Source organism: Rhinolophus hipposideros, assembly GCF_964194185.1.
Source record: "Rhinolophus hipposideros genome assembly, chromosome: 16".
In the NCBI taxonomy this organism is placed as follows: domain Eukaryota; kingdom Metazoa; phylum Chordata; class Mammalia; order Chiroptera; family Rhinolophidae; genus Rhinolophus; species Rhinolophus hipposideros.
Genome location: NC_138062.1, coordinates 60815536 through 60830556, shown reverse-complemented (window position 1 = coordinate 60830556; position 15021 = coordinate 60815536). Strand labels below are relative to the sequence as shown.

Here is a 15021-nt window from a genome sequence, read left to right as displayed (position 1 = left end):
CCAGGTGCTGCTGGGGTGAGGGCACTGTCAGCCAACTCTCCAACAGCTGACAGCCATGTCCATGCTCTCTGGCTGGAAACCTAACTGAGGGCAGCTGGACCCTTCACACAGGGACACAGCAGGTACCAGCTTAAAAGACATGGCAAACCCAATCACAGCACGGGACTTTGCACGGACACTTGTCAGCTAACTGTATTCAGAGAGCCAGGAATAGCCAGGACACTTCGTGTGTGGTAAAGTATACATAAACTTGACCATCTTAACCATTTTAAGTGCACAGCTCAGTAACATTAAGCACATTCACATTGTTCAGCTGTCCCCAACATCCATCTCCAAAACTGTCTCATCTTCCCAAAGAGAGGATGGGAGGCTCAATGGGGGTTCGGGGAGCACTGGCTTTTTCTCTTTGCAGCACCCAGCTCATTCTACCCCAGGACCTTTGCACACCTGCTCCCTCTTCCAGGAAGGCGCCCTCCCAGCAGGGCTGGTTGCCTCCTCAGTCTATTCACACTGTTCCTGGTGTGCTTGGGTTGTCCTCTGCCGTTTCACTAGTCATGTGTCTTTTTGTTCTTTATGCCCGTTAATCCTTTCTTTCACATTAAATGAGTATTTTCTAGACTAGCATTTCAGTCCCTTTAATAATTTTTTTTAAAGATTTTTTTTTATTGGGGAAGGAGAACAGGACTTTATTGGGGAACAGTGAGTACTTCCAGGCCTTTTTTCCAAGTCAAGTTGTTGTCCTTTCAGTCTTAGTTGTGGAGGGCGCAGCTCAGCTCCAGGTCCCATTTCTAGTTGCAGGGGGCGCAGCCCACCATCCCTTGCGGGAGTCGAACCGGCAACCTTGTCTCCAACCAACTGAGCCATCCGGGAGCTCAGCAGCAGCTCAGCTCAAGGCGCCATGTTCAACCTTAGTTGCAGGGTGCGCTGCCCACCATTGAACCGGTACCCTTGAGAGCCCACTGGCCCATGTGGGAATCGAACTGGCAGCCTTCAGAGTTAGGAGCATGGAGCTCTAACCGCCTGAGCCACCGGGCCAGCCCCACCTTTAATAATTTTTTCACCTTATATTTTTTGAGTGATTTTCTTTGTGCTCTAAGCACTTACCATATACATCTGTTTGGTTGTTTTTATTGTGGCAAAATACACGTAAGATTTGCCATTTTTAAGTGTACAACTCAGTGGTGTTAAGTCCATTCATTGTTGTGCAGCCATCACCACCACCATCTCCAGAGAGTACTTTCCATCTTCCCAAACTGACACTCTGTCCCCATTAAACACTCACTCCCTTCTCATCCCCCAGCCCCTGGCCACACCATCTACTCTCTGTCTCTATGAATCTGACTCCTCTGGGGACCACCTATGAGTGCAATTACACCATATTTGTCCTTTTGTGTCTAGCTTATTTTGGCCAAGATGATTTTGGAAAACAATGTATGCATATTTAGGGGAAAAAGGGAGACTTTCTACCATTAGACATACTGTAAAACACTACTTTTTAAAACCTAAATTGATCAATGGAAAAGAAGAGAGAATCATTTTTTTAAAAAAGATTTTTATTGGGGAAGGGGAACAGGACTTTATTGGGGAACAGTGTGTACTTCCAGGCTTTTTTTTCCCCAAGTCAAGTTGTCCTTTCAGTCTTAGTTGTGGAGGGCGCAGCTCAGCTCCAGGTCCAGTTGCTGTTGTTAGTTGCAGGGGGCACTGCCCACCATCCCTTGCAGGAGTTGAGGTATCGAACCGGTAACCTTGTGGTTGAGAGGATGAGAAGATGCACTCCAAACAACTGAGCCATCCAGGAGCTCAGTGGCCGGTCAGCTCAAGGTGCCGTGTTCAATTTTAGTTGCAGGGAGCGCAGCCCACCATCCCTTGTGGGACTCGAGGAGTAGAACCAGCAACCTTGTGGTTGAGAGCCCACTGGCCCATGTGGGAATCGAACTGGCAGCCTTTGGCATTAGGAGCAAGCAGCTCCAACTGCCTGAGCCACTAGGCCGGCCCCAAGAAGAGAGAATTTTGAAACACCATCTGTGAGTCTACATGGGACAGCAGCCATCCAGGGCGGCTACCAAAGGACCTGCCAGATATTATAGTGTCAGGAACACCATCTGGGGGGAAGGTGACATCCCTGGGTCACATGGTGCCCAGAAGCAAATCCCAGGGTTCAAGACATGTGTGGAAAAACCACACCTAGGAATAGGTATTTAAGCAATACAGAAAAACAGGGATAATTTTTGCAAATTGTGTATCTGATAAGGGACTTGTATCCAGAACACATAAAGAACTCTTACAACTCAATAATAAAAAGACAAAAAAACCCAATGGGCAAAAGACACAAGTACACATTTCTCCAAAGATAACATGCAAATGGCCATAAGCATGTGAAAGACGCTGACATCAGTCATCCGGGAAAATCACTGTAACCATAGGAGACGCCCACTCACTCCCACTCCAGGGTGGGCAATAACAAGGGTCCCACAGATATGGAAACAGTGGAATCTTTGTACGGGGCTCGTGGGGATGCAAAACGGGGTGGCCGCTTTGGAAAACAATCTGGCAGTTTCCACTTGACCCAGCAATTCCCTTCCTAGGTGCACACCCAGAGTACTGAGCACAGGTCTGCACAAAACCTGGGCATGACGTTCACAGCAGGACATTCACAGTAGCCAAAAAGTGAACAAGCCCAAAGCTCCCTCAGCTGATGATGGACACACACAGTGTGTCCTGTCCACACACTGGAGTGTACTCGGCTGTAAAAAGGAGGGAGGCGCTGACACTCGCCACCACGTGGATGGACCCTGAACACACGGTGCTCATGAGAGAAGCCGGACACACAAGGCCACACAGTGTGTGATTCCAGTTACGTGAAACTTCTAGAACAGGCACATCCACAGACAGGAAGTGGGTTAGCGGTTGTCAGGGGCTGGGGAGGGGGTTGAGGGGTGACTGCTAATGGGGTCAATAATTTTTTTTTCCATTTTAAAATATTAAGGGCCGGCTGGGTGGCTCAGGTGGTTGAACGCCGTGCTCCTAATGCCCAGGTTGCCGGTTCGATTCCCACATGGGCCAGTGAGCTGTGCCCTCTACAGCTAAGACTGTGAACAACAGTTCTCCCTGGAGCTGGGCTGCCGGGAGCAGCCAGAGGTGGACATGAGCTGCTGTGAGCTGCGATGAGTTGCTGCAGGCGACCAAGCGCTGCCAGGAGCGGCCGGCAGCCCGCATGAGCTGCTGTGAGCTGCTGTGGGCTACTGTGTACCACCATGAGTGGCCGGTGGCCAGCGTGAGTGGCCGGCGGCCAGCGTGAGTGGCCGGCAGCCAGCATGAGCTGCCATGGGCAGCTGCGAGCGGCCCAACGACGGCTGGCAACCGACGACCTCAGCAGGGTGGGGGCGCAGCGCAAGGCTCATAACAGCAGCAGGGCCAGGGAGCTGCGGCCTACACAACTAGACTGAGAGACAGCGGCTTGAACCGGACTGGGGGTGGGGGAGGCGGAAGAAGGGGAAAAAAAGAAAAAAAATCTTCTGCAATTTATTGGTCAAAAACACATATGCAAATATTCTTGACAAATAAAATGAATAGTGAACTCAGTCCTTACAGCGAGGGGGCATTATCAGGTCATATTAAAGGTTTATTTGGCTACCCTACAATGTAAGAATTGACAAATCCAGGAGATAACCATGAAATAGAAAGCCACCGAAATCAACTGATTTTAGACACAAAGATTTAAAAACATAAGAGCAAAATAAATGGATGGTGTTGAGGAAAATAATTATTAAGGAAAAAAACCCCAAGAAACAAACACGAAGAATAAAGATAATGAAATCAAGAAAACACTAAGATTAGGTTAATAGAGTCTACGCAAGATCTCAACTTTGATATGCTTTGGAGCCATTTAATTCTAAAGCTGTTCTTAAGATTGATGGGTAAACTTATAATCAACAGATTGTTGGATTTACTAAACAATGTCTAATTAATTGTGTTAATGGTTACAAAATCACCATCAAGACTGTTTTTTGCCCAAAAACTCCACGATGACTTGTAACATCCTAGCCCAAGGCTTACTGCGCGTAAGCCTTACTACTTTCTCTAGTTTACTGGCATATTTATTTTCATCCAAAAGGCCTAGTTTTCTAGCCACTAGGAAATAAAAATGCTGTTTGTTGCATAGTTTTCAAAACTTGTCATCAATTCATTGTTTGGTGTACCTAGTGTAAGTGAACAGCTAAGGAGAAGGTGCATTCAAATACCGCGCTTCCCCGAAAACAAGACCGAGCCGGACCATCAGCTCTAATGCATCTTCTGGAGCAAAAATTCATATAAGACCTGGTATCATATTATACATTACATTACATACCCGGTTTTACATTAGAGTAAAATAAGACCAGGTCTTAATTTTTGCTCCAGAAGACGCATTAGAGGTGATTGTCCAGCTAGGTCTTATTTTCGGGAAAACACGGTACCCACAACTGAGCTTAATGGGTAGTCACCACAGCAGCCATTGTGGTCCTTTACGTAAAGGGAACATGTGTTTTGCAAGAAAGTGGCCGGCAGGGGTGAACCCACACTTTGGCTCAGGGGTGAGCAATACTAATGGGTCCAGTGTGTCTGTGACCATGGGACCCATTAAGCAACTGTCTGCTGTCAAGTTCATTTACAGAAACCCACAAAAATAATCACCCCTATTGTGTGGGCTTCTGGTGTGGGGAGGGCTTTCAATTGTCTACACGGAGTTTTCTTTTCTAGAATTATCATAAACTTACCTTTTTTTTCCTTAGATTCCCCCCCACCCCGTTTTCAAAAATCTTTCCTAAGGTCTCTGTAGCATGTGAATCTATATACACATATACCATGTTTCCCCGAAAATAAGACCTAGCCAGACAACCAGCTCTGATGCATCTTTTGAAGCAAAATTAATATAAGTCCCGGTCTTATGTTATAGTAAAATAAAACCAGGTTGTATATTAATTTTTGCTCCAAAAAATGCGTTACAGTTGACTGTCCAGCTAGGTCTTATTTTCGGGGAAACGCGGTAGGAAAAGACAGAGTTCAGGAATTGCTGTGTGGGAGTCATGGCCCTCATGGTCGTCATTCCTTAAATAAATACTGAGTATCGACTACATGTCAGGCATTATTTGAGGCATGATTTATCCACAAAATGCTAGTGAAGAAAAACCGACCTCATGCCCTCCTGGGCAAAACAGAATTAAAATAAGTGTGTACCATACATAGGCTGCCGGAGGGAAATAGGGATGGGGAACTTGCAGTTTAGAGCGGCCACGGAAGCCTCAGGTGACATTTGAGCAAAGTCCTAATGGCCAGGGAGCCGGCCCTGTGAACACTGGGAAAGGAGCCTGGCAGAGGGCACAGGTCCTGCCTGCTGGGTGCCGACAGCTCCCCTGTTCACTGCATGGCCTTCATGCACCCCATCTGAGGAAAATCCGCTCACCTTTGCGTTTCATCTGAAGACCAGCCCTTTTCATTTCCACAAGAAATGTAATAGGACCATGGGCTGAGCAATTTTTTCCGTGTTACAGTCAGAGATCCGTCATCACGTCTGTACCCCAGCCCGACCGGCACTGAGGAATCCCAAGCACCACCAACAGCATGATCAGAAAACGTTGGAGTTTTCAAAAACAAATGCAGCACAAACGGTTGCAATTCTGTGCAGCTGGCAATCTTCTCCACCTCCAAGACCAACGTTTGTAAAGAACACAGGGTGAGGGTGAAGTCTGGCCTCATCAAAGAGGAGGAGGCGTGGACACATCCACCCACTAGGAAAACACAGACGGATTCACAATTCAATGCAGCCCGCGCAGTGCCTAAGTGGTGACAAGGTGGAAGGAGAAGAGGGCATGCTTCCCAACAGGGGACAGGTTGCTTGCTTTTTGGGATGTTGGAATGTTCCAGAACTGATGGTGGTGATGGGTGCACGGCTGGGAATGTACTAAAAACCACCGAGTCGTGCACTGCAAATGGGTGAATTACCTCAATGAAACTAAAAAATACACGACTGCTTTTAACCTGGGGAGGGAAGGCCCTAGGGAACAGACACTATAAGGGGTGAGGGGCTCATCAGATCCCAAACTTCTACATAAGCATTGCAGAGCACAGCCGGAAGCCAGCGCTAGCCATTTTACTCCTGCCCTTTGTGCAAGGTGAGGGAGGGGACAGACACACATTTGCACTGTGGATACTGGACAGCCAGCCAGGCATGGCTGTGGCTGCCCCCAGTGGGAGTGGGGCTGGGACCACGAGGGGACATGGAGACCCTGCCTCAGCCCAAGCATGGCACCCATCGCAAACCTGTTCTCTCGTTTTAGTTTTTCATACAAGCAAACTTGTTTACTCAAAATATCTTTTCTTTTTTTTTTTAAGATTTTACTGGGGAAGGGGAACAGGACTTTATTGGGGGAACAGTGTGTACTTCCAGGCCTTTATTCCAAGTCAAGTTGTTGTCCTTTCAATCTTAGTTGTGGAGGGCACAGCTCAGCCCCAGGTCCAGTTGCTGTTTTTAGTTGCAGGGGGCGCTGCCCACCATCCCTTGCGGGACTCGAGGAATCGAACCAGCAACCTTGTGTTTGAGAGGACGCGCTCCAACCAACTGAGCCATCTGGGAGCTCAGCGGCAGCTCAGCTCAAGGTGCCGTGTTCAATCTTAGTTGCAGGGGGCGCAGCCCACCATCCCTTGTGGGACTTGAGGAGTTGAACTGGCAACCTTGTGGTTGAGAGCCCACTGGCCCATGTGGGAATCGAACTGGCAGCCTTCAGAGTTAGGAGCACGGAGCTCCAACTGCCTGAGCCACCAGGCCGGCCCTCAAAATATCTTTAATTTAAAAACACTCAGCATTCAACAGCAACTGAGAATCCAGACATGTTTTAATCTTGCTGCTAGGTGCCCTGAGTGCTCACAGACGGTTGGGGATACAGCCACCATGAGGAGGGCACGGCAATGTGAAGCTGAGAGGAAGAGGGAGCTGACCAGAGACTTGGACCCAGGCCCCACCTGGGGGGAGGAGCGCAGGAAGGACCCAGGGCTGCCTTGGTCACTAGCTGCCTCAGCAGCCTCCTCTCAGTGTCCTATCCCCTCCTGAGTCAGTAAGGATCCCAGGTGGGCTCCGTGTCCAGGTGAGGCCACGATGGCCCTCAGCCCAGGAAAGGCAAATGGGTGGTAGCCTGCCTTGGGGTCAGGTCGAACAGATTCTCTCCAGGCGGGCTGCCAGCACACCCACTGCCAGGGTAGGGTGGTCACAGTCCATTTGTCCATGTCCCAGGGCTGGGAAAGAGTGGAGAGGGTCATTGGGTGGTACGGCTGTCACTTGGGCTGGGCACACACAGGCTGGACATGCCTCCAGGACCCACAGGTGGGCAGTGAACAGCGGTGGCCTGAGGGCTGTAGGGGAACGAGGGAGGCGAGGGTAGGAGCGCAGAGGAAGGCAGTGCAGGAAGCAGGGGTGTGTAACCAGCGGAGCTTGCTCGGGCCAGGGCCAGGCCCTTCCTGCACCCCCACCCTCTGGCAGTCATCTCACCTGTGGGGCAGCTACTGCACCAGCCGGTAGGTGATGTACCTGCCTGCAGTCTCGCTGGGCCGAATGATCTTCACCACCTGTGTAAGTGAGCGAGTAGGGCTGGGTGGGGCCTCGCCAGGGACTCAGGTCACAGGGGTGGGGGGGTGGCAGGGCAGGTGGCCAGCTCCCGGAGACCTGGCGCCCTGCCCGGCAGCACTGGCTCTAAAGCCGGCTGGAGAGGGCGTCCCAAGGTCCCTACCCCAGAGGAAAAGAGCCCGGAGGGGCCTCTCACCTGTCCCCGCTTTATCCCAAAGTAGCGCGCCACCGGGTCTCCAGCCTGGATCCTGGGCAGCTGGTTCTCTCGGAGTTTACTGGGAAGCTCAGTCAGGGAAAAAGCCACACTGGACTGACTGGAGGGGGTACTGGGATGGAGAAGCAGGGAGGGGATGGGATGAGGGAGACCAGAAAAGATACTACCGGGCCAGCAGCTCTGTCACCTCCTCTTTGGTCATGACGACGTGCTCTGGGACCAGCTGCCAAAGAGAACCCAGGTCTCCAGGGGGCCGCAGCGGCCTCCCACTGCGTCCCCCACATGTGGGACGGGCCTTGGGGGTGCCTCTCCAGCCGGCCCCTTCCCCACCTCCCCCAGGGCCCCACCTCGTGCTCCGTGATGTTGATGAGTAGCTCCTGCTGCAGAAACTGCTCCAGAATATACTTGGGGGCCATGTCGACCAGAGACTGGAAGAGACCACCGCCCAGGCTCAGCCATATCCCCAGCCCAGCAGCCGGAGCCGGGTGCTGCTGCTGAAACGCTTCCCTCTAGCACTTTTAACAAGCTGCCACCGCGCATCCAAAGCGGGGAACACCCACCTGGTGGGGGGTTTCTCCCCTGGTGGAGCCCGCAGGCCTGCCCTCCACACATCTCTAGGCTTTAGCCCGTGTCAGGAAGTGACAGTTTCCATCAGTGAAACACACCCAAGGGTGGTCCCCCAGCTGGTGTGGTGGCCCCTTCCCAGCAGAGTCCCTTGACAGGACTCTGCATCCCCCACAGGCAGAGGGACGAGTGCTTGTAGCTCCTCCATCCCGATCGCCAACCTCCCTCAGACCTGTGCAGCCAGACAGGGACACTGGGCCCAGACCCCCCAGGTGAAAGCCACGGCGCCACACAGCAAAGGGAGCTGCGCGCTGGCCACTTCCTGCAGGGGGTGGGCTCACGCGGGGCACACCTGCTTGGCAGAGGGCGTCATGCCCTGCTGGACCACGATGAGGGCGCGGGTGATGTTCTCCTCCTGCATGCGCTGGCAGTACACCTTGATGGTCTTGATCCCCACCTTGGGCTCCTCTGCAGACACAGCACTGGTCCCCGCGGGCCCCTGCTCCGCCCCCACACCCTGCACACCCCCCTCCGGGGCCGCAGGTGCTCGGCGCGCAAAACAGGTTGCCTCCAGGTCAGCTGGCAGCTGAGAGGACCCTCGGGAGTTCCTGTCTGGATGTGGGGTCTGGGGGTCTGGGTTTGGTCAGGTGCCTCAGCGGTTGGGAGGTGTGGGAACCCCCAGGTTAAGCAGTCTGCCCATGAGACGGTGGCTGGGTGTTCAGAGGTGAGATGAGGTCAACTGACCTCCCAGAGACAGACTGCCCATCCCCCCAGGGGCGGGGGTCCCCCTGCTCTTGGTACCAGGGGCCCAGGGCTTTGTCGCTTGAGAACCACTGGACCCTATGAGCCTAGCAGGTGAGTGACTGGGCTCTGGCCACCAGGATTTGGGCAGGACTCCCTGAAGTGCGCCTCACTCCATGGATGGGCAGTGCCTCAGACCCAGTTGTTTCCCCCCAAAACCCCCATGTTGGAGTCCTAATCCCCAGGATCTCAGAATGTGACGGTGTTTGGACACGAGGCCTTTAAAGAGGTGCTTAAGGTAACGTGAGATCATGTGTGTGCCCTGATCCAATCTGAACGGTGTCCTTCTGAGATGAGGACACAGACACACACAAAGGGATGACCCTGTGATGACACAGGGACGAGACGGCATCTACATGCCAAGGACAGAGGCCTCAGACGGAAGCAACCCAACGCACACCTTGAGGTTGGCTTCCAGCCTCCAGTGGCAGGGACAGCAATGGCTGTTGTTCTGTGCTGGCGTTATGGCAGCCGAAGCAAACCAACAGAGGCAGGAGCCTGTTCTGCAGCACGTCCTGGGGCAGTGGCCCCAGCATCACCAAAGACCCACAAGAGCCGTAAAACCTCCTAGTCCTGGCCCTGAAGATCTGGAAAGGGCTCCATGGGACGCCAATGAGTAGGCATCAAGGGCTGCAATAACCACATCTCATACACAGGACACTTTTCTTAAAAAGTGCGACAAGGTTCCGCTCTGCAAACACTGTCTGCCCACCCCCTTGATTCTCGGTGCAGGGTGCCCCAAGATGCTGGACATTGCTGGCCCCTAACTTCTGCAGGCCTTAGAGCCAGTCAACACCAGAGAGTTAGACACTAAGACAGAGGAACAAGGGGTCCCTGACACACCCCTAAGTGGGCTCTTCACTCAATCCGGGGCTCAGCGGGGGCGCCCTGAGCAGCAGTGCAGGAAGGAGCTGGTGGGAATGAAAGCTGCACTCATAGGTGGGAGGTGGGCCAGAGAGGACAGGGTGGGTCTGAGGTCAGGAGTGGCTAGGGCCCTGGCGGGAAGGTCTATGATAATCCTGGTCGGGAATAAACAGCTGAGGAATAGAGAATGGGGAAGTGGATTGAGGAGGAAACTGGAAAAGGCACTTAGAGGGGTCAGTGGTATCACCCACAGCATGAAGGAGCTCTCTCCTCAGGGTGGGCAGAAGGAAAAGGGCCACCGTTGACTCTGAGTCACACAGCACGGGGCTGCTATGAGCTGGACTCTGAGCTGGTCCTCGGTTGGCCCCACTAGAACCATGACACCTCAGGCACTGGCAAGGCCCTCACCTGGGAAGAAGACAAACATCTGGTCAGTGGGGTCATCATTGTGGGCCACCAGCACTGTGAGGTCTGTGCGCCGCGGCCGCCCTTCACTAGGCTTGTCCCCGAATTGGGCCTTGAACTCCTCCAGCGTCTGGTCCAACTCATCCTGCGTCACCAGGTAGCCACGGTCATGGCACAGCTGTGGACAGAAAGAGCCCGGTGACCCCAGGGCAGAGGGGGAATCGCAGCAAGAGCCTGGGGGTGATGAAGCCACTGTGAGTACGATGCAGGGAGTTTGGGGCCGTGTGGCAGGTGTGTGTAGAGGCCAGAGAAGAGGGACAGGGCAGGTGGGGACAGAGAGCGGGTGCCTGTGAGGCTGCCCCTGCACTGCTCCGGTGACAAGCGCCATCCACACTGTCATTTTACGCAGAACCTCGGGGCAGCCGAGATTGGGGAGCAACAGCAGGAAGGCTGGAGCTTCAGGTGGGGCTCTTTGAGGCCAGAGCCAGCCCTGGGGTCTGGGGCAGAGGAAGACAGCCAGGCGGGGAGGGGACTCTAGGGAGTCTGAGGGCTGGCACTTCTGGGTCTCAAAAAGACAGCGGGGCTTTTTGAATGGGCTGACTAGGAGACCTGTACGAGGAAAGGGGAGGTCAGAGAGCAGGCCTCCACCCATCCCCTTTCTTCTGCGAAGTCCCCACAGCCTGATTCCCTTGCAGGATCCCCAACACCCACGTCAGCCTGGAGCACATGTGCTTTGGGCCCGGTGTTTGTCGGAGCCGTGGAGAGGAGGGCTGCGGCTGCGCAGGCTTAGTCCCCGCAGCATTCCTGCGCCGCGGGTGCTCTCGGTCAGGGCCCCACACCTCTGTGGGCCTCCGGGGATCGGCCTGGCCTCTTCCGGGGGGTGCGTTCAAGTACGTGGCATATGGTGACTGCTTGGGCAGCTGGCTGCTGTGACTAGCATGTAGAGTGACTCCAAGTTGCTGGCTGAGGTGTTGAAGGAGCCACCAGACACAGGTCTGAGAGAGATGCCTGCACTGGACGCCAGGCCAGACCAGCGGACCCGGGTTTCCTCCAAGCCCCGGAGGCTGGGATCCTGCGTGACGTACTTGGGGTAATGCTGGAGGACTCCAGGGAGCAAAGACGTGGAAGACCAGGGGGTCTTCCGTGTACCCTCTGTCTCCAGCTCAAGTAAGGCTGTGGGTGAAACACGGGTTCTATGGACGTTAACCTCACAGGGTGACCTGATCACAACCCCCTGACTGGGGCGGTCCTGGGGGGCAGTCACACCCCTGGTGCCCAGTCTTCTTAGTGAAAGGCTCGCCTTTGCCTTAAGCAGCCCTTGTCCATTGTTCACGTGCGTCTGGGTTCACACACCTTTGACATAAGCGTCACCACCCTCCCAAGAGTTAATGTCGTTACCTATCCCGTGATCCACTTCCGCCCGGCTTTCTCCCACCTGCCCGGCATCTTCCTTACCTTCCCTCCTTAACTTAAAATGCACAAGAGACACTGCAGAACTCGAAGCACTTGGGACGGAAGCATGTGCTTCCTGGCTTGTCGTCAAAGAAACTGTCCTGAGCCGTTAGGACCTTTCTTACTGCACAAGCCCCGACTCGGAGCGGGCGCCCACCCTGGGCGGACAGACGCGACTCCAGCACGTGGGACTCGGACCGGGCCGCCGGCCTGTGCGGCTCCTGAGGCCAGGCCGCCCGGGCCCCGCCTGCACCGCGCCGGCCGCTGCCGTTTGCAGCCCGTGCGCTCGTCGTGTCCGGCTCGCCTGGCGCAGCGAGGCCGCCGCCACCGCGCTCACCTGCATGATGGTTTTGCGGATCTTCCACAGCCGGTAGGTCTCCTCTTCGTCGTCCATGGCCGCCGCCCACGCACGCTCACGGCGTCTGCGCCCGCGGGACCCGCGCGCACCGAGCCCGGCCCCGCCCGGCCGGGGCCCCTCCGCTCGGGGCTGTCGCCAGCGAACGCCTGAACGCAGCGACCTCCGGGCAGCCCGAGCCTCCCGAGGAGACGGGCGGATGGCGCCGCCCGCCGTCGCCCCGGAAGGTCTCGCGCGGTTCTGGGCGCGAGCTGTAGTTTCCGCTCCACGCCCGCCGCGGGCCGGCCGCTGAGAAGCCCTGCGGGCGGAAGCGGGAACGCGGAGGGCGGGGCCACTGAGGCGCGGGCGGCTCGGGGCGGCTCCCCTCCCGGGGACGGTGGGTGGCCTAGGACACGCTACACACCCAGTTACGCATCCGACTCGGGGGGCCTCTCGGTTGGCTCGCGATCACGTCCAACCTGATGGCCCCAGCTTCGCGTTTCCCCGTCTGTACTGGAAATTATAAACTGTGCCCATTTTACAGGACTGGCTGAGGATCGAAAGGGGCGCCCGCGCGTGGGAGGACGTGGCATAGCACCTGCTGCTTCTGTTGGGCTCCCCGCTCTGTCCGCCCCACTCCGTCCCCTGAACCCCAGCCCGCCTCCGCCTGGGTACCCCGCCACCCCGTCCTCACAGGAAGCCCACCCGGCAGCCCGGCCCCTGACACGTGGGAGACCGTGAGTAACCTCTCCTTCACGGATACATTCGTTCAATCAGATACCAGCCACCACAGGGCAGGGAACAAGCCAAGCACCCGCTTCCATTCCAGGGAGAGTATACACAGTGAACATAATAGACTGTGGACGGAAAAGGGGCCACATATTAAAGCTGACAAGCTCAGGAGACTGAAAATGCCCACATAAGATGGCATGAGCATAAAAATAATTCCATAACTAAGTGGGCCATGGGAGGAAGTCATGTCTTTAGCCAAAAGCTTCCTTCATAAAGTTAATCTGTGCCTTTAAGAGGGCCTGTCTATTGTCTTTTTGCACCTAAGATGACATCCTTGGAATGTCAGTAATCGCTTTTTCCGGACCAGAGCACGAAAGTACACGATCATTATTATTCTTGTCCGTTTGGTTAACATCTCTATGAGAACTATTAACTATCCTGTACCCACCTATGTGAAAGAAGTACCTGTCCGTCCAATTTACTTTTATCCAATCCCACAGATTTCCCTGCTTTGCTTTCTCCCACCTCCTTAATCTACCACCAGTGGATTTCATGTAACCCTCCTCCTTTGTTTCTCTGTATAAAACAAGCTGCAAACCACCATTTCATGGAGCATTTTCTCAATCTGTTGAGATTTTACTTCCCAACAATTGTCGTCAGTTTGACTCAAGTACACTCTTATAAAGCTTTTTCTTAGGCTGGATGTTTTTCGTTGACATTTCTTGGCGTAGTCAGCAGGATTCCAAAGAAACCCACTCAGGACCACCCTGCAGACCAGGATTCGGTGCTAGCTACCAGCAGGGGCCCATTGCGCCCCACTGTCTTCCTGCTTCTCATCAGGTGAACTTGGGTGAGTTTTTCTTGGAATTCTGGACCTCCCTGTTTTAAGGTAGGAGGTCCTGACTTTATTTGAGGTGTTTGTTTGTTTTTTAACCCTCAACTTGGCGTTAAAAGTTAAGGGTTGAGATAACCCAGGTTAAGGACAAAGAGTTAAGATAACTTGGGGACAGGAGGAATAATGGGTGGCTGGTTTTAATTTTGGCTTTTCAATTGGAATCGTTTACTGCGAGTCTGAACAAAACTTTTTGCTGGATAAATGAGGGTCTGAACTTGTTGAACTCCGAAGATAAGGGGCATTTACTCCCTCCAGCTCGAATTTCAGGTATTGTTAGGTGACTAAGAATCTTTGTGGTGGTGTTTGAGGGTACTCCTCAAAAAGTGCAGTGGCCCCAGAGGGAATTCCAACACAACTGCAATTAAATAATTGACTCGTCCGGGACGCCCACATAAAGGCTGCTTACCTAGCACTCCGAGTCCTCACGGTTGTACTAGACAGCCAGAGAGAGAAACTGAGGCATGTAAGAGGGTTGAAACGACTTGGGAGGTGACAGCCCCTTGGAGCTCAACCCATAAGCAGCACACTTGAATTCACTACACAATATCACTAGAAATTTGTTCAGACTCTGCAGATCTCAAAAGAAAACTAAAAATTAACATGGGAAATAGTGCCTCTAAGGCTGACAAGCTCCCAGACCCCACCCCCATCAATTCCCCTGCAGATGTACAGTTCATAGGGAGTCTACTTGCAAGTACTTACAGACATGGAAAGGTTCAACTTGAAGTGATATCGACTTAAGATGGCCAAAATGGAGCTCTTTCGACATCTAAATTAATATTTTTTGTGCACAATTAGAAAAAGCCAGCTTAAAAACCAAACTAAATGGAATGGGATGCTTACCTCAATTGGCAAATAGAAAGAAGCCTCTGAAATGGAATAGAGAGACATTCTTCTCTCCAGGAAGTTAGTAAGATAATTTTAGATACCGTCTCTGAACTAAAGAAGGTTTCTGAAGCTGCTCAATGTCAACACCCCACTTTTCCCTCTTCAGCTGTCCCACTGTGTGCTTTACCTGTCTGGACCTGCTCTCCTTTTCCTCCATCTGTCTTCTGCAGCTCTGTTGCAGCTCCCTTTGGAGAGGAGCTGGTCTTGGGCGGAGGGGAATCCGCGGTTAAAATTTTGCTAGGGAAAGTCCTGTAGAGGAATCTTCTTTTATTGTAAAA

The 15021-nt window shown here is 53.4% G+C and overlaps 1 protein-coding gene across 3 annotated transcripts; it reads right to left on the bottom strand.

The window, feature by feature from the left end:
* Positions 1-1628: 1628 nt before the first annotated feature.
* Positions 1629-12555, bottom strand: POLR2E (RNA polymerase II, I and III subunit E). 3 transcript variants are annotated; one of them, XM_081075725.1, is made up of 8 exons: positions 12232-12526; positions 10446-10620; positions 8725-8840; positions 8156-8236; positions 7973-8031; positions 7791-7869; positions 7520-7596; positions 1629-1745 (listed from the first exon to the last, which is right to left on the bottom strand). In XM_081075725.1, exons 1-7 carry the CDS (start codon positions 12286-12288, stop codon positions 7531-7533), a joined length of 633 nt encoding a protein of 210 aa, XP_080931851.1. In that variant the 5' UTR covers positions 12289-12526; the 3' UTR covers positions 1629-1745; positions 7520-7530. The 3 variants fall into 3 exon arrangements, with proteins under 3 accessions (XP_080931851.1, XP_080931849.1, XP_080931850.1); XM_081075723.1 differs by lacking the exon at positions 1629-1745 and adding an exon at positions 6849-7383 and having other exon boundaries at positions 12232-12555; XM_081075724.1 differs by lacking the exon at positions 1629-1745 and adding an exon at positions 6849-7266.
* Between the last annotated feature and the right edge of the window lie 2466 nt (positions 12556-15021).